This window comes from Camelus bactrianus, chromosome 6 (genome assembly GCF_048773025.1).
Source record: "Camelus bactrianus isolate YW-2024 breed Bactrian camel chromosome 6, ASM4877302v1, whole genome shotgun sequence".
NCBI classification, from domain to species: Eukaryota; Metazoa; Chordata; class Mammalia; order Artiodactyla; family Camelidae; genus Camelus; species Camelus bactrianus.
Genome location: NC_133544.1, coordinates 35626925 through 35649859, shown reverse-complemented (window position 1 = coordinate 35649859; position 22935 = coordinate 35626925). Strand labels below are relative to the sequence as shown.

The 22935-nt window shown below is 32.2% G+C and overlaps 1 protein-coding gene across 5 annotated transcripts in view; it reads right to left on the bottom strand.

Annotated features, from left to right (window-relative positions):
* The window catches only part of C6H14orf39 (chromosome 6 C14orf39 homolog), a 121360-nt gene that overhangs the window by 13605 nt on the left and 84820 nt on the right, over positions 1-22935 (bottom strand). For 2 of the 5 annotated variants that reach the window (XM_045522070.2, XM_045522069.2), the window contains 10 exons: positions 14872-15059; positions 14737-14779; positions 12941-13061; positions 12008-12099; positions 10437-10582; positions 9629-9705; positions 4570-4655; positions 4421-4479; positions 1757-1818; positions 506-678 (listed from right to left, as the gene is read on the bottom strand). In XM_045522070.2, the coding sequence (XP_045378026.1) occupies positions 506-678; positions 1757-1818; positions 4421-4479; positions 4570-4655; positions 9629-9705; positions 10437-10582; positions 12008-12099; positions 12941-13061; positions 14737-14779; positions 14872-15059 (1047 nt within the window). The remainder of the gene's footprint in view (positions 1-505; positions 679-1756; positions 1819-4420; positions 4480-4569; positions 4656-9628; positions 9706-10436; positions 10583-12007; positions 12100-12940; positions 13062-14736; positions 14780-14871; positions 15060-22935) is intronic. The other 3 variants (XM_074365442.1, XM_074365440.1, XM_074365443.1) reach the window with 3 other exon arrangements.

Below are 22935 nucleotides of genomic sequence, written 5' to 3'. Positions count from 1 at the left end.
ACTACTGTCATTGACTCTAAACTACAAATTTGTAGTTTTCAAAGTTAAATAACGGTGTTACTTAAAAGAATGGAAATTCTTGGCTTTAGACTCTAAAACATTAAGGAAAAATGTCTATTGGAACATTATTCAGTGATGTCCACAATATACCAAATGTGACAATAACTCTTTAGCTAGAACTTTACATTTTTCCATACTTTTTTTATCCTTTGGAAAATATGTATTATTGAACTTGATAAATATTCAGGGTCTGTGAGAGCTTCAGCTAAATGTTTCAGGAAAAATGCAGAAGAGGATCTATGAAACAAGATGGTGGAATGTTAATAATTGTTCAAACTGGTAAGTATATAAGAGTTCATTATACTAGTCTCTTTCCTTTGTATGTTTAAAATATTCCATAACAAAAACTTTTTAAAGTTACAGGTACTAGGCATTTTTCTATTCCTATTACTTATATAACTTAATATGCAGGTTCCTTAATTATTATTATTAATTAAAGTCTTACATTTCAAATGAGGGGGTTTTAGGTAATTTCTCCACAGATTCAGGTGTTTTCACAGCTTCAGGAGTCCTTAAAAATAAAGGAATTTCAGGAGTTTGTGGAAAAATCTCAGGCCTTTCTTCTACTTCATCACTGTTACTTTCTATTGGGTTCCCAAAATGTTCTGCATATATAACCTGCAAATTCAAAGTAACAGAAAACTATAAAAACAAATGTTATTAATAAATAACATAAACTCATATATATATATATATATATATAAATAAACATATATATAAGCATGTGAGGTTAAAAACATCATATTAATCTATGATGGTATCTTTTCATAGACAAAGTAAGAAAATAAAAATAATTGGTAAAACTGAGACCAAAATATATCTGTCCAAAAAATAGAAAAATAATTCTTTTTAATTTTCTAATTTTTCTTTCCTTCCCAACTCTACCTCACCTACCACTACCTGAAAAAGTAACTGATAACCAGAACATACTCAGACTGATGAATAAAAAGTATTGGGAATGATTTTTCTTTTAAAATTTCCACATCATGCTCTGGGTCAAGTTTGTATATGATAACCCCTTGAAAAAGAAAAGCAATCTTGCTCTCACTGGTTATGTTCTTTGCATATTTTTGCCCTTATAAATTCATACTACTTTTTCTGCAAAGATTGAGAACTTGAATACTAATTTTCCTTTATATCATTTTGTAGGCTAGTAATATGATTTCTCAAATATGTTTGTTACCAAAGCCCATTATGGAAACAATTTTGAGACCCTCCACCAAAAAAAAAATTATAATGTGCTTTTTACCTGTATTTCTTTACAGAAGAAAACTACTGTTGTTTCTCTTGTTTTAACTTTTAGTAGCTGTGGTACACCTATCACTAAAGCTTCCCACTATTAAAAAATATTTTGAAGGTATTTTTGCAGCAGCTGGGGTAAATCATTCAATCTCACCAAACAAAATTGTTTTCTTCAGTCATAAATTAGTTGTGGTGGTGTCATTATATATAGTCAATTGTTAGTGACAATTTTTTGAATATTTTCATGTAAACATTTTGTGGCTTCATTTTTTTAATCTATGACTCTTCTAAGGGATAGAATCTGTAACATCACAACAACTTGATTACCAAGCTAATAATATCTAGATCTCACATAAATAAACTTCATTATACTAAATCTGAAATTTAAATGGAAACAGAATATTTTAAATTAGAATATTTTCCTTAGAAATTAGAAACCAAACATTTGACTTACTTGTGAAGTATATTTTGATTCTCTCAATTGTTTTACTGTCCCTTTATCTCCGCACTCAGCATCTGTTTGTTAAATGAGAACAAACTATTTTTTTCTTTTTGCAGTTTAATTGTAAATAAAACATATTAGTCAAACCATATGAAATTGCCAATATTTAACTGTTCTTGGTCTGCAAAAATGGAAATTTTATATAGTTCAACCCAATACATAAAGATAAGAAAAGAAAACCTACATGAATAGTTTAACAAACAAAATTATAAAGAGGACACCCATTTAACCACCACTGAGGTAAAGAAATAGAACATTCTCCAAAAGGCCCCATACTCTTTCCTACTTTAAAATGTTATGTGATGAAATAATAATATATGTGCTCTTTGTCATGCTTTTTTTGTTTAGCAAATGCTTATGAGGTTCATCTGTATTGTTGCGTGGAGACACAGCTTGCTTACTTTTACTTATGTAAAGCATTCCATTGTACAAACACAGCACAATATATCTATCTATCCATTCTACTGCAAATGGATATTTGGGGGTGTTTCTGGTTTGAGGCTATTATAATGATGTTAACATAATTTTTCATGTATATTTGTATATGTGTACTTGTATTTCTCTAGGTACATACCTAGGAGTGGAATTATGAAATATAGAGTATGTGAATCTTCCATTTTATCAATGTTAAACTATATTCCAAAGTTTAGTTTCAAAACTATTCACTAATTATTGTTGTGGCAAATAGCCATCCTGAGCTACCCTAGGAAATTACTCAGTTTCACCAGGAAAATTTATTAGATCCAACTAAAATTTAGTCATGGTGTCAATATATAGTCATTTACAAATGACAGTCCCTACCAATAGTTATGAGAGTTCTTACTGTCCTACATTCTCATTAGCACTTAGTACTGTCAGACTTTCTGAATTTTGCTAATCTGGTGGATGTGTAATCATATCCCATTGTGGTTTTATTTTTCAGTTTCCTGATTTGCTGAGCATTTTCTCCCATGTTTATCTGCCACAAAAGCTTCTCTATCTGAAGTGCCTATTTGTTTATTTTGAATATATTTCTAATTGAGTTTGTCTGTCTTTTTCTCCTTGGTTTGTAGAAGTTTTCTATAAATTTTTGGAAACTAGCCTTTTGACAGTTTTATGTATTGAAAAATAAATCCTCTTGCCTCCCATTTTTTAATAGTGTCTTTTGATGAAGAGAAATTCTTTATTTTAATAGAGCCAAATTTACCAATCTTTATGATTGGGCTTTTAAATTCTTTTTAAAAAATTCTTTTTAAAAATTCTTTAAAAAAATTATTTCCTAGCTTACATAGATGTTTTTCTATTTGGTCATCTGAAAGCTTTACAATTTTGCCTCTTGCATTTAAGTCACAGCTATGATTTTCACCACATACTAACTTCTTCAAAAAATAAGTTTGGAGATTATTGAAAGGGCCTTTTCTTCTTCCAAGATAATTATATGCCTTCTTGGGTATGAAGTCTGCCCATACATGCTCAATGTCAGCTAAGACTATGCCAGATATATGCATTTCCTCACATATGTGTATTAGGAATGTATTGTTCCTCCCTGTCTAATACTCTGTTAGATTAGCATATATGGAAGATTATAAACAGGTGGAAGAGATCAGCTGGGCAGGTAAGATATAAATCTTCCTTTCAGAAGTAAGAATAGCCATCTGCATGAAATAAGCATATTGTCTTGGCTGAGTCCTACACTGAGAGTGAGAGGAATAGACTCATGGTATATTACATGACCATTCTGGACATGCATAACACAAAATTTTTATACTGTCAGAGAGAACCATTTTTTAAATTTCAAAATAAGTCTGTAATCGACATGCTATAGATAAGAAGAGATAATAGCCTAATGAATGAAATAATTATTATTCATTACTGGGTTATCAAAATATGTATGTGTCCACATGATACATATTTTATATATACATATATGTACATGTATACATATACATGCATGCACACACATACATGTATACATAGAGAATGAGTTAGTAATTTCAAGGCTGCATCAAAGTTCCAATAGCTAGTTGATTCTAGGATAATAAACATATATATAGATGTATAGTGTGTGACCTTTTTACAATTTTATTCAAAGAAAATAATCCAAGACAGTAAAGTATTTATATAAAAGAACATAGTAGCATTAGTTATAAAAGCAAAAAAAAACCCCTGAAAATAACAAAATATTCAATGTGAGAGAATGGCTAAATAACTTATAGCATATCTATGCATATTATACAGTCATTACAAATACAATCGATTTAATGGCATGGAAAAATATCCTCAATAGTGTATCAAGTGGAAAGAAGAGGCTACAAAATGATATACCTAGTATGCTTCAAATGTGGAAGACTAAACTAAAATAACAAGACATATATATACATAGAAAAAAAGACAATATACAACAGTTTGTGAAGTGTCAGTGGTGGTTTTTTGTTTATTTTATATTTTTCTCTGTTTTCCAAATTTTCTACAATAAAATGTATCTGTTTTATACTTAAGAAAAATGTATTTAAAAACCAGGTATGCATGGTCAGTTAATCAGAGATGCAAACAATCCAGATAATCTATTTGACTGGTATAAAAACCTGATATAACTTGTTTCTCTCACTTCTTAGGAAAAATATAAACAGTAAATACCTGCATCTCCTTTTTCAAACCATTGATTGCAATCTGATTGTTTCTTTGGGGTTAACAATCTAAAACACAATAAATAAAATGTTTATATTATTTACTGAGCTGATAAATTATTTCTGAAATTGAAGTATTTTCTTATTTTTAAAGGTTACCTGAACTGCATAACATTTTGTGAATTTTTAATAGCTGTAACATGTGAACATTTTGAATGGCTAGTCACGGCAGAGTCATTCAATACCTGAACAAAAGAAATTAAGCATTAGAGTTGACTACACAAAACAGTAAAATTTTTGCTTGCCATGGCTACTCAGGGCTCTCCAAAAACATTGTCATCATCATCACTGTTACTATCAATATCAACAACTACAAACATTAACTGAAACCGCTATATGCAAAACATTAAGTCAAACACAGGGAAACAAAAAAGTTTTAAGACTCTCAAGGAATTTGATGCCTTTGATAAGTATGATAACTATGCTTGTTAGTATTTCTACATTTAAGGTAAACTTGAAATTTTTTTCTTTCATATTCATGACTAATCAAGTGAATCTTACCATTTTTCTCAACTAATTATCTGATTTCTGTCTCTTTATCCCGTATAACCTCTCAAATTGAATGTAAGAAAGGAAAACAGCAAGTTCAAAGATTAAAGCCTGAAACTTCCTTTTAAAAATATATATGACAGAGCTAATATTTCATTTTTAACTCTAAATGTTGTTTAATATTAATATTTAAATCACTGCTTTAACTAATGTTTGTATTTTCTGTTTCAAGTCTTTTATTTTCCCTGAGTGACTCATTTTGAACAGCTGCTGATTTTTCTTATTTGACCTGAAATGAAAATACCTTTAATAGGAAAGTCTACCCCATTTACTTTTGTTATAACAGCCATTGGTCTTAATTGTGTCATCTTACTGTGCTTTTAGATCATAAGAAAAAGACCTTGTCCCTCAAAGAACACTTGTCCCTTAAAGAACAGGTGTTGCTACTGTTTTGATGTACGTTTTAAACAATATACACATTTGTATATACCTCCTGGTACAAGTATTTGCACAAGTATTTCAAGTATTTATTTAGAATAGGTGACAAGAAGTGAAATTGTTGAGTACATACATTTTAATTTTTAACGAGTACTATGCACCAGTCCTCCAAAGCAGTTGTACCAGATTACATTCTCAGTATTATTCACTGCACTAGATATTATCAAATGTTTTAATGTCTGCAAATCTGATAGGTGAAACCAGGTACCTCATTGATTTAATTTGTATTTCCCTGTACTCCTGAGGTCAGGCATCTTGTTATGTTTAGTAACCCTTTGTCTTTCCTATTATGTGCTGAGCTATCTTTTGCTCATTTTTATTGTTTTTTAATTAATTTGTAAGAATTATTATTTCTTTATATATTATATGTATACCAAGCCCCTAAATGACAATTCTGTCACTGTCTTTTAATTTTGTAGTGTCTTTTGCCATACAAAAGCTTTTTATTTTGATAAATCCATTGATCAATTTGTCTTTTCTTGCACCATGCTGTTATAATACTGCAATTTGCTAATGTTTAAAAATGTTTGGGGACAATGAAAATGTTCTGGAATTAGACAGTGGTGATGGTTACCCTATCTTGTGAATATACGAAAACCCACTGAATTGTACAGTTTAAAATGATTATTGTATGATGTGAATTATATTTTAGTAACAGAAGTGAAAAAAAATTTTGATATCTGTATGAGTCTCCCTAACATTCTTTTTACTATCTTTATTTAAAATCATATATTAATCTATTAATGGAGTGAAGCATATTGGTAGATTTTATAAATGCTAAAGTATCATTTGAGAAAACCAAGATTAGTCATAATATATATATATATTTAATGTTATAGTGCAAAATTTTGTTTGCTAATAAGTTATTTAGGATTTTTACCTCTATGTTCAATCTTGAGACTAATGTAGTATAATTTTTCTTTTCTTTCACTATCCTTGTCCTTGCTGTATAATGGATTAGTCATATATAATTTGTTGGATAGGTTCTAACTTTTTTTATACTCTGGAACTGTTTGTATATAAATATTATATAATCTAATGGTTCTCAACAGGGGGCAGTTTTGCCTCTCAGGGCACATTTGACAATGTCTGGAGGTATTTTTGACTGTCATAATTTGGGGATGAGGTGCTATTGGCTTCTACAGGGTCACAAGATGATCCCAAAACAAAGAATTATCTGGTCCAAAATGTTAATAGTGTCACAATTGAAAAACTCTGATTTAATCCTTAACGTTTTGGTAGAATTCACCTGAAAAATTCAGTCTGGTATGTTCTGAAGGGCAGGTGTGGTGGAGTGAGAAGGGAGGGAAATAAAGGAGAAAAGAGGGAAACAGATATTTATTTACATTTCCGTTTCTTCTAGGTTATTGATCTATTTGTGTTTTCCTTTTTCAGTCTATTTAGCAATTTGAATTGTCTTAAAAACTGTCCATGTCACCTAAATTTTCAAATTTATTGGCATAAAGTTTTACATAGTATCCTCTCAGGACTTTGAAAAGATTTCTTCTATAGGTGTAACAATAAGCACTTTTCCCCCTTTTATTCTTTTTTGGGGGAGAGAGGCTTTCTTTTTTCCTTTATACTTGCTGAAAGTTATGAGCTTTTGGCTATATTAATTAACCTAACTTTTAAATTTCATTAATTTCTGCTTTTCTCTTGATAAATTCCTACTTTCTTTGCAATTATTATTCTGTTATTTTTCTATTTTGATTTGAGCTTTTTGTACTCTGAGTTGAACTTTTCATACTGAAAGTTCAGCTAATTTTAATCTTTCTCATTTTCTAATATATTTGTTGATATATTTTCTAGTATTTCTTTTCAAATGTTTCCCTCTGAGGACCAATTTGGCTACATTTCACAAGTTTAGGTTTATAGTATTCTTTTAAATTGTTTTAAAATCCTATTTTGATTTCTTCTATAACCCAAAAGTAATTTGAAAGTGTGTGAATTTCTTTTTTTTTTTCAGTCAAATAGTTTTTTGAGAAGAGGGCTATCTTTTTGTTTAACTTGTGTTTTTAATATTGTGGTTAGTAAAGATAGTAACTTTTTAAAGTTGGTTGCTATATCCTTTTGTTCAATTTTGGTGAATACTGCAAATAAAAATTTAACTGAACTCTGTGTATGTTGAACACAACGTTTGCTAATTGTGTTATTAAGATTCTCTACATCCTTACTTATTTTTTATCTACTTGAATCATTCCTGTGACAGAAACTGCCAGTCTTCTATGCTATCCAAGATTTACTTTCTTTGTGTGCTAATTAAAAAAATTGTATTTCTCAACCTCTCTACCAATGAAATACTATCATAAATTGTTTAAGGAGCTTCTAGGAAAGAGCCTTAAAAATGGGGCTGACTCAGCCAGCCTTTCCCCCTTTCTTTTTCCTGCCGAGAGATGGCAGATATGATGGCAAAATTGTAATGGTTAGCTTCTGACCATGAGATGACCTTGAGGTGAAAGCTTAGCATTAAGGATCACAGAAAAAGAAAACACAGATGGAGCTTGAGAAACAATGACATTGTGGAGATGGTGCTATCAGCTCTAGTGAACCTTAGTCACTTACTTTAGAATTTCATGGCAAGAAGAGAAAAATTAATGCTTATCTTGTTTAAGATGCTATTATTTAATGAGTTTGGTTTTGTAATCATTTCACATGCAGCTAAACTCAACCCCTAATCTCAAGATCAGTACTTTTTTTGAGAGCGTGATCCTGTTTTAACTGTGGGTTCAAATGTTTCTTCGGAATTCTAACAATTTATGTTTTATATATTTTGAAACTATATAATTTAGTGCATCATGGTTCTTATGATTTCTTGGTGATTAGTCTTTTAAAAATATGAAATATATTTATCTCTATTAATGCTTTTTACTTTGAACTCTGTTTTGTATGGCACTATTACATCTGCTTTGTTTTTGTTTGCATTTACCTGATATTTTTCATCCTTTTGTTTTCAGCTTTCATTTGTCAAGCTGTTTCAGCTGTTGTATTTTAATAGTATTTAGCTGTACTTTGTTTATATATCCCATAGAAGCACATCCATCACATTTTTATGATTACCAACTTGTTCAGAACTATTTCTGACATCTTATTTGTTTTCTATTTACAATGCTTTCTAGCTCTTTTATTCTCACCTCCACCTCCCATTCCTGCCTTTTCCTGGACTAGTTAAGTTTTCTTGATTTCAACCTTTTTTCTTCTACTGTTTTAAAACTTACACATTCCATTGCTCTTTTGTTGGCTACTGTTAAGTGTCTAACACACATGGATAAATCTACATTTTTTCCAACAATATACAGAGTTAATCAGTATTCATATCTTCTCCCTACCTCCATCCGAAGACAAAAAAATAACTTGAGTAAACTTTTGTTTCCCTCATTTATCTTCCCACTTTCATCCTATATTGATATCATCTGGAATTTTAGTACTGGATTTTGTAATTTTTGTAATTAAAACATATTTAGAATTAATAAGTCTCACTAATTACTTTGGTTACCATTCCCCCTGTATTTGTGTGTTTTAATATGTATTAATGAGAAGCAATTATATTTTTCATTGAGAATTCCCCTCTGAACTATTTTCAGGAAGAATGGGGGAAGACAGAGATGTGTACACCAGAAGCTAGCTTTCTGAGTGTTCTTCATAAGCCTCATGAATCACCCAGAGGACCATCTATCTCTCTAACCCAAGCTCCTATGCTCACTGTTTCCACCTGGAGACAGTTATCCCATTGTTCATGCTTGGCAAAAGGCAGATTAGATATGCAATGATTAGGTGTTAACTAAACTAATGCTCACTAAAGCAACCCAACCAATTATCCTATTCATTGTCCTCAGGTCTATACCTTCTACAAGAGTACTCTCCTATCAAGTCCTGGGCTACAATTTCCATCTTCAATCCAATTTTGTTTTACTCCTTTAGCAATGTCTTAGTTTTTGGTCTACTGGGTACAAGGCTTGGTATTTTTAAATATCTTTTATTTTTAGAAGTGAGAAGGCTATTGTATATGCTCAAGCTGCCATATTGAAACTCTTAAGTTTTTTAGATCCTGAGATTATACTAATGGCTGGTTTAATATATTTATAACACACATACACCCACTTCCAAAATGTGGTAAATTCACTCTCATTTAACACAAGCATTTAATTTATACTATTAAAAAAGAAATACTTACCTGTGTATCATTTTCTTTTTGTCCGAAGTCAATATTGGCAAGCTTTGACTGTTTCACAGAACTTTTTTCTTTTTTATCTAGGTTATTAAATCGTAAAACTTCAAATTAGTTCAAGAGATAAAATCAAAAGTCATGGCCAACATTTATCCTAACCTTGTAATTAAAAAAAATCAAGTCACATGAATATTTTATTTAAGTTAAAATATAGAATTATGAAATTATTATCTTAATTCCTCACTATATAATAATTACTATAATAACTATGAATATAAAACAGAAAACACCAGACAAAACTTTATACATCTTTATAATGGGGAATCAAAGAACACAGAGTGGTGAAATTAACAATTGTGGAAAAAAACAGTGTAGTTAATCTAACACAATGCAATTAATCTACAGATTCACTGAATGAAACACGATTGAAATATCTCAGTGACTAAGTCACAAATATCATTAACACAAGCCTGCTACCCATTTTAATCACACAGACCGATAATACTGAAAATACAACTTCTCAAATGAAAAATATATAATTAATCATCCTCCTCTGACAGCTGTAAAGTCAGACAAGAACGCTTTTTAAAAATATCATGTGAGTGATTTCTCTCTCAAAGAGAAAACTGTTATGTACAGAAGGCTCATCTTGTTTGCTCTCAGAATCAAAGTGACACTTTCCTGAGTCGATAGGTCTCCAGCATTGTTTGTTCTTGCTTACACCAAATAACTAAAATTGTTCTTTTCTACTTCTTCTTCTATGAAAGAAATGCAAAGAAAACTAAGTTTTTGAATAATAAAAAAGATACTGTACCTGTAACTCTTGGTTCTGAAGAATGCATCTTTATTGGTCTGACTAATTTTTGAGATTCATATGGAAGAAATAATTGACTGTTTTGAGGAGTTTTATTCAATGTAAGTACATGCTGTTCATCTTTTTCAAAAATTCTAAAGGGAAAACTGAATTATATTAAACATTAACTAAGTAAAAAATTAATGTATTTTAAAGCTAGAAAACATATTTAGATATCATACACTTAAAACTCCTCATTTTGCAGATAATGAAACCTAGTTCCAGAAATTTAACAGATCTGCCCAATATTATTAAATTACTTACTAGTGTCATAGCTAATACACACTTTTCCTGATTAAGTCCTGTGTTCTCAATGTACCACACTCTCATTTTTAAAACATAATCATTTTAAAAGACTTTCTAAACACATCAAAAACATTTTAAACTAAAATGATATCCACAAATAGCATGCTTTAGATTTGGGAGTGCTACTTCAAACTTTTAAAAAGACTTATTCAGAAACAAATCAACTAGCATGAACACAGACATCATTAAAGCCATATTACATCCATAAATGGATCTAGTAAGTGTTTTACTGGAAGATAATTTCACTGAATTTTTCCTAAATTAAAGAAATAATTTTAATTATTGATAGTTAAATAATAATTTAAATGATATTCTTTGATAATAACTATCAAAATATGACTTAAAATTACTAGCTATATAAGTCCTTCTCAATATTATTTTTATAATATTAAAATATTATCAGTAAAGTGAAATTCAGTACATTTACCTATTTTTGTAATCAATTTCATTAAAAAGTTAAAGACATATTACCATAGATGTGAGACGTGGGAGTGGGGAAATTAATAAAATAACAGATGCAAGGAAGGAGAATCTGAGAATTTAACTTGGGAGAAGAGTGTGTTGAAAAATCAAAATCAGAGCAATGGAGCCTGCTAAGAGAAATTTAAGAAGAATGTAAGAGTAAAGGAGAAAGAGAAAAAGTAGAAAGTTTATCAGAAACAGCAACAATAATACATCTATTTTTCTGTCACATAATAACAGGCAAAATCAATCTTTTCTTTTTAAATGCCTCCACCACTGACGTCTATTTTATCACCATTAGGATGAAGGACAATGAAACATATGATGCCACAGATTCAGTAAAATTTTGGCTCATCTCTCTATGGCAAAGAATTGTCAAGCTGGTGACAGGGTGATAAAAAGGTAAATACATGGCTGCTCCCACCATTGTTCCCCTTGTTTCATTCCTACTAGTGACCCATAATGGAAAACTGGGTGAAATGGACAACTGACAGATTACAGAACAGTAAACGGGCTGCTGCTACCCTATTTCTCACTACACATTATCCTTGGCCTTACTAAATAACAAGCAAGTTTGAATATATGTCCCTAATATTTAAAGGTATAAATTAATATTTTTCATAAGAAATGAATAGAAAATAGCCTGTACGATACATGTTTATAGATATTATATAAATATTAGCGGCTTGGGAGATGATATAGAATCAAATTTTAGATGCAGAGTATCTGTTCACATAAAATCCCGTTTTAAAGTTTACCTATACCTTTCTTTCAATTCCTTTCTCTTTTCTGTATTTTTGCTTTTTTCTTCCATAGTTTCTGAAAGAGTCTTCATTTCATAAAGTCTTGCAATCTGCTAAAAATAAAAATAACAAAGCAAAATAAAATAATTACCTACAAAGGAACATATGCTTTATCTTAACTAATGAATACTATTTTTCCTACGTAATCACAAGATTTATATTTTTGGTAGTATTAGCTATCTTTTAATGAAAGTAAACATTGACTCCCTACACAGAGACATAGTTACCAAATATTTTAAAGAAAGTGGCATCCATTTTTTTCTCATTACTAAAACGGTATTACTGTTATTTGTAACCTAATGCCTATAAATGATAAATATACCATTTTTAACATAATTTTTTTAATTTAGAAAATTAGCTATTCACTTTTTTCCTCAAAATTTGTAAGTAACTTTGATGGGTTCTCATACCTGTCAATAAAAGTTACATAACAATAGATGACACTAAAAGTATATTCAATATCATGCGATATCAATCTTAAAGGCTAAACTAGTTTTAGTCTAGCTTTATAAAGATTATAGTCATAAAATTTTCAAGATTAAGTTCCTTAAGTAATTTATCCCTTAAGCAAATTATTTTCTTGTTCTTCTTTTGACAACACTTTGTAAGCTATTAATGCCTTTAAATACCTATTATTAAGGTACATCTTATTCTTTCCTTGTCTTCCTTCCTCAGCACCCAAAGAAAGTTAAACTATTCCCCAAAACTCGGAGCTCAATATACTCCTACGTAAAACACATTTTGGCTCCAAAGGTAATCTGAGGCAAATAAATTATCATAAACCTTTCTCCATATTGAGGCTCTTTAAAAATAGCTCTGCTAAGACTGTCAACTAACATATCACTACACTTACACATTAACACATATATCAGAAACATATAACAAAATGTATACCTGGTTTAAATAATTAATTTCTGTTTCCACTTCATCTACTTCTTTCTTCAATTCAGATGAACTTTTGGAAAATTCGCCAGCATGTTTAAGAATATCTTGTGTTTTGAATCTCAAATTGACCCTTTTATGTTTAAGGAACTATATTATACAAGTAAATTTCACAATTGTAATATATGTACTATATCAGAAATAATTAGTATTATGTAATATTTACATATGTGTATCATATAAGTAATATTAACAACTGTATCTGAAAATAGTGGTAAGACTAATATAAGCATTTGGCAAATTGACAAAGACAATTTATTATTTGTCTGTTTTATATTTTGCTTAAAAATAACATTTCACCAAAAATATGTTAAGATTTTTTCTTTCAGTTAAATATTTTCATAGGGTTTTTTTTTTTTTACTTTTGTTTTTCACTCAAGTTCATCATGTCATTTGGTGTTTTCACTTCTTGCGTTTTCATTGTTTATTTGTTCCAAGGTCAACATTAAAAATCCACTCAGTTTCCCTTTTCTTACTCTGTATGGTTCATCAGTGCACATTGCAGAACTCAAAAGAGAGCTAGATTTTCCATCCAAACTTTCTGCTTGAACTGTATTTATACCCAACTTCAAGTAGAGAATTTCTCAGCTGTTAACAGACAGCCTGCTGCCTGTTATTAGCTACTACAATTTCCTAAATTATTCTACAATCTGTTTAGGAGAATTTAAAAATAAATAAAACAGTGCTAGTGAACAGGAACACCAGAGAAAATCTGTCAGACCTTTCCTATTCTGCCTTAAACTTTATGATTTATATGCTAGAAAATAAAATTTCACATGAATATTATTTATAATGCCAATCTATTATCAAAAGCATCAGTTTAAAGTTTTAGATGTAGAAGTAGACCCTTAAATTCTAATTTCAATTCTCCCTACCTCCAACACCTCTTTGTGTTTTTTATGCAATCTTATGTCTCATCCATTTCTATATCCAACTCCCTAAACCCCTGCTGTGCCTTCTGCATCTACCAACCTCTGCCCCTTCCCACTGAGAAGTTATAACACAGATGGGCAGCAAATGAACAACTAAGTACAGAATAAGCTAAAACCCAAACATGGAGAGGGCAAGCAGCAAAGGAGTTAAAAGGATGATTTAGGATGAAGCAAGGTAGAATGCGGGGATAAAGAAGACTTAGTACAAACAGTGGAGTTATAATCTGATAGGAAAGCATATGAAGGATTGTGGAGGGTAGAAGAGGATTAAAGTTCCAAGTTCATCATCAGGGAAGCTCTCCTTGACAAACAGATGAGACTTAGACCAATTAAGAATTACTTAAGCATCTAATACAATATCACTGTATTAGAACTACTTGTTTACATCTCTACTTCCTCTACTCAACTGTGAGCTTCTTATAAGAATGTTCTGTATCTTCTTGGGTATTGCCTAGCAGAAAGTAGGTACCAATGAATTGTGACTCACTTCCTTACCACCTTCCATTCTAACAGGTAATAATCAATTTAATTGGAACTCATTCTTTGGTAAGATGGCCAGATGACTTTTTCATTAGTTTGGTTGCTAAGATATGCCACTTAAAGCCAGCTACATATACCATTTATTTGCAATAAAATTACTCACTTCTAATGATATGCACATATATGAAAACTAATCCCAGATGACTTTAAAGTAACCTCTAAATTTTTAAAATTCAACAAAAAACAAATCCATGTGATTCTCACCAGGGAAACACAACAATTAAAATGTAGAAATAATACTTATCCAATAAAAATTCTAAGTAGAAATGTGGATACATATGTAACGTCCAATTGGTAAGTGACGGAAAGGGAGCAGGCACTGAAAAACAAAGTCATATTTTAGACTGATTTATTTTATTCTTTTAATTATAAAAATAACATTATAAACAGTATGTAACAAAACACTAATACCTAAAAATTCCATAAAAATAGTTTCATTCATTTTTAGTTGTTCAGTACATGCCAACAGTCTGTTTTGAATTTCTTCATGTTCTTTTTTCTTCTCATAATATTCACGTGAAAGAAGTGTTTCTGAGTATTTTAGTTGGTATTGCTTCAAAACATCTTTATACTGACATATATAATCATGGTACATTTTTCTGTTAAAATTAAAAGAAATGATGTCAATATAACAAAAGTACACCTAAAAATTTTCTAAAATCACTTGTTAAAGTGTACTAAATTAAGCAAAAAAAAAGTCAAAAATCTGCTTATTCTTGCTTCCCTCAATACTGTCTCCCCTTCAACTTTTTCCTAGCTCTGTCACACTTTTCAACTCTCTACTTTTTTTCTTCACTACCTGAGTTACTCACTCCTTAATCCTATTCAATTAAACTTCGACACCCACTATTCTAATGAACCAAACTTCCCAAGGTCACCAATGATCTAATCTGTCCAACTCAGTGATCTCTTTTCAGTTCTCATCCTAAATGACACTGCAGAAGCTGGTTCTTTTGATCACTTCTTAAATCTCTATCCTCCCTAGTTCAGCTCCCTCTATGACTGTGCATTTAAATCTCCCTCAGTTTTCTAAGCTAAAATTATCACATGAAGTTATGTTCTATGTGTAAGAACTTTGCATTCACAATCATTCTTGAATACTCCAGAAAATTTCAGCACCGTTTGGAAGCACTCCAGTACAACTCAGATAGAGGTGCATGGTCATCTATTTATGCACCAGTTTTCAGTGGGATGTTTAATTCTTGCAGAAGGATATTAACTCTTCCTTCCCATTTGAACTTTGCTTGATCTACAGTAGGAGTCAGTTACTATGACCTATGGGTCAAATCCAACCTGTCACCTGTTTTTGTACAACCTAAGAGCTAAGAGTCGTTTTCACATTTTGAATGATTGAAAAAACAGAACATTTCATGACACATTAAAATTATATGAAATTCAAACCATTATGCCTATAAATAAAGTTTTATTAGAACACAGTCAACCACTTACATATTGTCTAAAGTTGCTCTTGTACCACAACAGCAGACTTGAGTATGACAAAGACTATATATAGCCCACAAAGCCTAAAACATTTACTATTTGGCCTTTAAAAAAAAGTTCATCAGTCCTGGTCTACAACATTGAAAATGTTCAATCCATGTTCATTATGGAAAATATATTCTTGGTTCCTTTTTTTAACCTAATCCTTATCAAACGTATACTGAGTTTCAGAAATAATAGTCATAGAAAAATTTCTAAAAATATATAGCCTTAATGTTCCTCAAAATTTAATTCTCTAAATCAAGCCATACTATATAGGAAAATTTCTTAAAAGATACAGCAATGATTATCTCACTTTAGCAGATGAGAAAAGAACAAGTATTCACACTGCTTATACAGTGAGAAGAAAAGTAAGATAACAGCCTGGTCAACAGGTCAACAGGTCCGAATCTTAAGAATGTTTTAATTTCTTAATATTACTAAATTCTGTCCCGTTATGCAAGATAAAGCAATTTAGTTCAAAAGAAGTTTGTTCCTATCCCTCTAAATGAATATTTGCTAATTAAGCCCTCATTTCTTGAGGGATGAAAGGTATTTCCCAGAAAGGAGGGAAATATCTATAAGAAAACTGAGTCCAGGTCACTAGTTTCAGATGAGATCAGCATTCCACCAATATGTCATTCAGACTGCATATTCATGCTGACTCTCCTAACATACTCCATACAAGAACTTTTTGTCAGCCCAAGCCATGATTCAAGAAGAAACCTTCATGGAAATAACCTAAATAACCATTGACAGATGACTGGATAAAGAAGTTGTGATATATTTATACAATGGAATACTACTCAGCCATAAAAAAGAATAAAATAATGCCATTTGCAGCAACATGGATAGACCTAGAGATCATCATTCTAAGTGAAGTAAGCCAGATAGAGAAAAAGAAATACCATATGATATCACTCATATGTGGACTCTAAAAACAAAAGAAAAAAAGGAGAAAAAAAGACACTATGAACTCATCTACAAAACAGAAGTAGACTCACAGACACAGGAAACAGTCCTATGGTTACTGGGGAAAGGGGGTGGGAAGGGATAAATTTGGGAGTTTGAGATTTGCAAATGTTAGCCTATATACAAAAATAAATTTTTAAAAAAGTTTTTCCTGTGTAGCACAGGGAACTATGTTCAATATCTTGTAATAACCTTTAATGAAAAATAATATGAAAACAAATATATGTGTCTATATGTATGACAGGGACACTGTGCTGTACACCAGAAATGGACATGTTGTAACTGACTGTACTTCAATTAAAAAAAAAAGAAGAAACCTTACTATGTCATCTGTTGCCAGTAATACTAGCCTTTGTGAATGCCTGGGACAGGAATAGGAGATTAGGATAAATAAGTAGCTGGTGCCTCTACTTCCTTCATTACCCATGATACCAACAGATGGGATTTTTTCCTCTTAAAATGCCTAGTACTGAGTCATCAATTCAATCAACCTATGTGGCTGGTTTAAGAAAGAAAAAAACCAAACAGATGTTTTTACTTTAATACCTCTGGCTGGCTAAGAGGACTCATCTACAACAACTATAAGAGAGGTACAAATTTGGACTGGTTTGCTTCAGCCCCTCATAGAATCACTTTAAATAATGTTTTATAGTCATGGTTTGTATTGAGAGATGTTATAAGAAGCAGTAATACATATTGTGCTTATTTGGTAGAGGTCACTGAAGATACTAACTACCATATTGCACAATTTCCTCTTTATGAGAACCCAAGGAAGAAATTTCTCTCAATTCTTAGTACCAGGAAAAACCTCTGCTTATTCTAAGCAATTGAACTGTTTTTTAAATGAATACTCTGAATTCCAAACTGATCACATTTCCACAATGCTTTGACTACTACTAGGAACTTCAAAGTCTAGTTTGTGCCTATATCTAAGAAATGTGCAAGACCATATAGTATGAATTTCTATCCTGATCAAAGACTTTACCTATATTATCCTTGCTTTCCTATAGCCTCAATTTTTATATCTAATTTTCTTTTAACACTATGGTATTCTTTATACAAATCATCTCAAATTTTTTTTGCATTGAAATACGGCCTATAAATGACAAAGTAACAGTCTCCTTCACTAATTCTACCCTCTGCCTATTCCTTGGATGATCACATACTCTAGCTTTCTTTTCTTTTTACTCTATACATTTCCCTGGGCAATCTAATCTATTTCCATGATTTCGAATGCCAATGAAGTTCAAAGTGGTACCTTCAGTCCCTACTTTTTCTTAAGACTCATCTTTAAATATAAAATGTATCGATGCTAGATTATGTGTGTTTTTAATTAAAATACCAAAATAGGAGTGATGTCAGCAAGATGGCAGAATAAAATATCCCTTGTGCATATCATGCCCTCAACAATAAAAATCTGGCATTCATCTATGGACAAAAATGCCTTTTTGGAAGCTTTGGAGTCCAGGTAGGAAACTATGAAACTCTGGTACAGTTCAAGACTGAAGAGTGTCATTTTGAGAAGACAGACTTGTACCTTGGTGGCTAACTCTCTGACTGTGGTCCTAGGTATGGACCTGGAAACATCCTCATACACCTGGAAACTCAGCTAAGTCCCATTTTGCTTTGGGTCTGTCACCAGTCCCATAAACTAAGGGACCCAGGAGAAGTCATGTGTGTCATGTAATAGGCATACAGACAATGGTCCCAGCTGTGGACCCTGAAGTGGCCTGTGAGACAGCTCCAGCCCTTTATGGCCATGGTTTGGGAGCCCCTGCATATAAGCCTCCCAAACTCAGTCAGACTGTAGAATCTGAAAGGGCTCTGTAACTGGGTTCCAGCCTATTTCATCCACAGTCACTAAGGAACCCTACTGGCACAAGGATCTAGCAGGAGACACTTCTGTTTGTGCCTCTGAAGATCTTATAAGGCTCCAGTAGTTGGTTCCAGCCCTCTCACAGCCACAGTTTGTCAGCAGTACTGAGGGCAAAGGGTCACAGCAAGAGACATTCCTGTATGCACCCCATAGATCCTGAAGGGCCCTATATTTGGTTCCAGATCCCAAGCAGTCTAGTACCAACAGAACTTCCAGCCAGGGACCCAGAAGGATATACTCCTATTTGCTACCCTGGAGATATTGAAAGGGCCCTATACTTGTCTCCAGCTTCTCCAGCCACAATCAAGGAAAATATCAGCCCACTCAGAGACTCAGTGAGGGACATGCCCATCTGCGGCTTGAGAACCAGGATTGTAGACCTCAATCTTGTTTGTGAAACCTGAAACAGCCCTAAGGCTCAGTTCTAGCTGCTCCCAGCCACACTCCAGAGACAGTCCTAACCACCCATGAATCCATCCAGTAACTAGGCAGGAGCTCTCCCAGGGACTTGGGAGCCACACTTGTCCACAGACTTGGTAATATGCCTGCTGACTGAGGACCCAGTGGTGGAACCTGAAGCAGACACTTGTCCCAGTACTATCCTACTGAACAAAGTACTGGGGCAGTCTCATCCACCCAGGTACCAGATAGGAGCCATACCTGCCTGAGCCCCTAGTAACAAACACACTAACCATCGATCCCACTGCAGACCCAAAGACAGTCTCAAAATCAGCTCCAACTCAGTACAACTACAATTCTACAGGGAATCCCATCAGTCCTGGAAACCAACAGGAGAAGGTCTTTACCTGCCAAAAACAGTCTGTAAAGACTGGAAGAAGTGTTTTTTCATTCAAGAGCACAGACACCAATGCAAGGTTGCACAAATCACAAAGAATTAGGCAAACATAACACCACCAAGGAAAAGTAATAAAGCTTCAATAACTGACCCCAAAGAAATGGAGATCTATAATTTACCTTGCAAAGAATTCAAAATAATTATCTTAAAGAAACTCAGTAAAATGCAAGAGAACACAGACAACTAAACAAAAGCCAGAAAACAATGCATGAACAAAATGAAGCTTAATGAAGAAATAGAAGCCATAAAAAAGAACCAAACAGAAACCCTGAAGCTGAAGAATACAATGGCAGAACTGAACAGAGAGCATTAACAACAGGCTTGATCATGCAAGAGAAAGAATCAGCAAACTCAGACTGTTCATTTGAAATTAGCCAGTTAGAGGAACAAAAAGAAAAAGAATGAAAAAGAGTGAAAAAAGTCTATATGAATTACAGAATACTGAAAAACAAAGAAATATTTGCATCATGGTAGTGCCAGAGGACGAGAGAGAGGGAGAGGGAGAGGCAAATGCTTATTTAAAGAAATAAGAGCTTAAAACTTCCCAAATCTTGGGAAAGAGATGGACATCCAGGCACAAGAAGCCCAAAGGACTCCATGCAAGATCAACCCAAAGAAGATGACTTCGAGACACATAATCAAACGCTAAAACTCAAAAACAAAGAGAATTTTGAAAGCATCAAGAGAAAAATGACTCATCACAAAGGGACTCTCATAACTTTATCAGCAGATGTCTCTGCAAAGACCTTGCAGGCCAGGAGAGAATGGGATCACATACTCAAAGTACTGAAAGAAAAAACTGCCAAGAAGAATGCTATTTGCAGCAAAACTGTCCTTCAGATATGAAGAAGGGATAAGGACACAATGAGCTAAAATTTAAAAGATTGATAATACCAAATGCTGACAAGAATGTGGAGCAAATAAAATGTCCTTACATTGCTAATGGGAATGTAAAAACAGACAACTATGTGTAAAATTGGCATCTAATAAAGTAAAACATACACCTTAAAAACAAGACTGAACCATGAAAAAATAAAAATCTGAACAGGTCAATTACTAGTAAGGAGACAGAAGCAGTAATCAAAAACCTCCCAACAAAGAAAACAAAGAAAAGTCCAGGACCAGATGGTTTCACTAGTGAATAATACCAAGCATTTACACAAGAATTAACATCAATCCTTCTTAAATTCTTCCCCAAAAAATGGAAGAAGAGATAACACTCTCCAATTCATTATATGAGGCCAGCATTACCCTGATACCAAAGCCAAATAAGGACAGTACAAGAAAACTACAAGCCAATATCCCTGATGAATATAGATACAAAAATTCTTAACAAATACTAAAAAAAAAAAAAAAAAAATCAACAGCACATTAAAAAGATCATACACCAAGACCAAGTGGGATTTATCCTTCAGATGCAAGGATATTTCAATAAACACTAATCATTAAACATGAAATATCACATTAATATAATGAAAGATTAAAAAAATCATATGATCTTCTCAACAGAGGCAGAAAAAGTATTTGGCAGAATTTGAAACACTTTCATGATAAACACTTCCAACAAATTGGATATACTTCAACATAATAAAGGCCATATATGACAAGGCCACAACTAATACCACACTCAAGGTAAAAAGCTAAAAGATTTTACTCTAAAATCTGAAACAGGACAAAGTTGCCACTCTCCTATTCAACACAGTACTGGAAAAATTAGCTAGAGCAATTAGGCAAGAAAAAGAAATAAAAGGCATCCAAACAGGAAAGAAAGAAGTAAAATGGTCTCTATTTGCAAATGGCATGTCCTTATAGAGAGAACATTCTAAGTCTCCACCAAAAAACTAATAGAACTAATCAACAAATGCAGTAAATTTTCAGGATACAAAATCAGCCTACAAAAATCAGTTGCATTTTTATACACTAACAATGAACTATCTGAAAAAGAAATAAAGAAAATCTTATTTAGAATAGCATCAAAAACACTAAAAGAAAAGCTAGGAATAAATTTAACCAGGAAGTTAAAAGATCTATACACTGCAAACTATAAGACACTATGAAAGAAACTGAAGAAGACACAAATATGGAAAGATATTCCATGCTCATGGATTATATGAATTAACACTGCTATACTATCCATACTACCCAAAGCCATCTATAAATTCAATACAATGAAAATTACAATAGCATTTTTCACAGAAATAGAAAAAAATTCCCAAATTTGCATGGAACCACAAAAGAACACAAATATCTAAAGCAATCTCAGAAAAGAACAAATGTGGGAGCATCACAATTCCTCATTTCAAACTATGTTACAAAGATACAGAAATCAGAATAGTATGGTACTGGCATAAAAACAGACAGATAGACCAACAGAATAGAATCAAAAGTCCAGAAATAAACCCATGAATATACTGTCAATCAGTATTTGGAAAAGAGTCAAGAATATTCAGTGGAGAAAGAATAGTCTCTTCCATAAATGGTGCTGGGAAAACTGTATATCCACATGCAAAAGAGTGAAAGTAGGCCCCTATTTTACAACACTCACAAAATCTAACTCAAAATGAATTAAAAACTTAAATTAAATATAAGACTTGAAAATATAAACCTCCTAGAAGAAAATACAGGGGAAAATATCCTAGATGTTGGTCTTGGCAATGATTTTTTTTTGGCTATGATATCAAAAGCACAAGCAATAAAAGCAAAAATAAACAAGTGAGACTACATCAAACTAAAAAGCTTCTACACGGCAAAAGAAATTATCAATAAAGTGAAGAGGAATAGGAGAAAACATCTGCAAACCATATATCCAATAAGAGGCTGATATCCAAAATATATAAGGAACTCATACAACTCAACAGCAAAAAGACTAATAATCCAAGTTAAAAATGGGCAGAGGACCTGAATAGACATTTTTCCAAAGAAGACATGCAAATGACCAAAAGGTACATGAAAAGATGCTCAAAATCACTATTAGAAAAATGCAAATCAAAACCACAATGAGGTATTACCTCACACCAGTTAGAATGGTTAATACCAGAAAGACAAAAAACAAGCGTTGGCAAGAATGTGGAGAAAAGGGACCTCTTGTATACAAGCGGTGGGAATGTAAATTGACACAGCCACAATGAAAAACAGTATGGAGGTACCTCAAAAAATTAAAAATAAAACAACCATATGATCTAGAAATCCCACTCCTGGCTATATATTTTAAGGAAATAAAATCATTATTCCAAAAAGACATCTCCGTTATGTTCATGGAGGCATTATACACAATGGCCAAGACATGGAAACA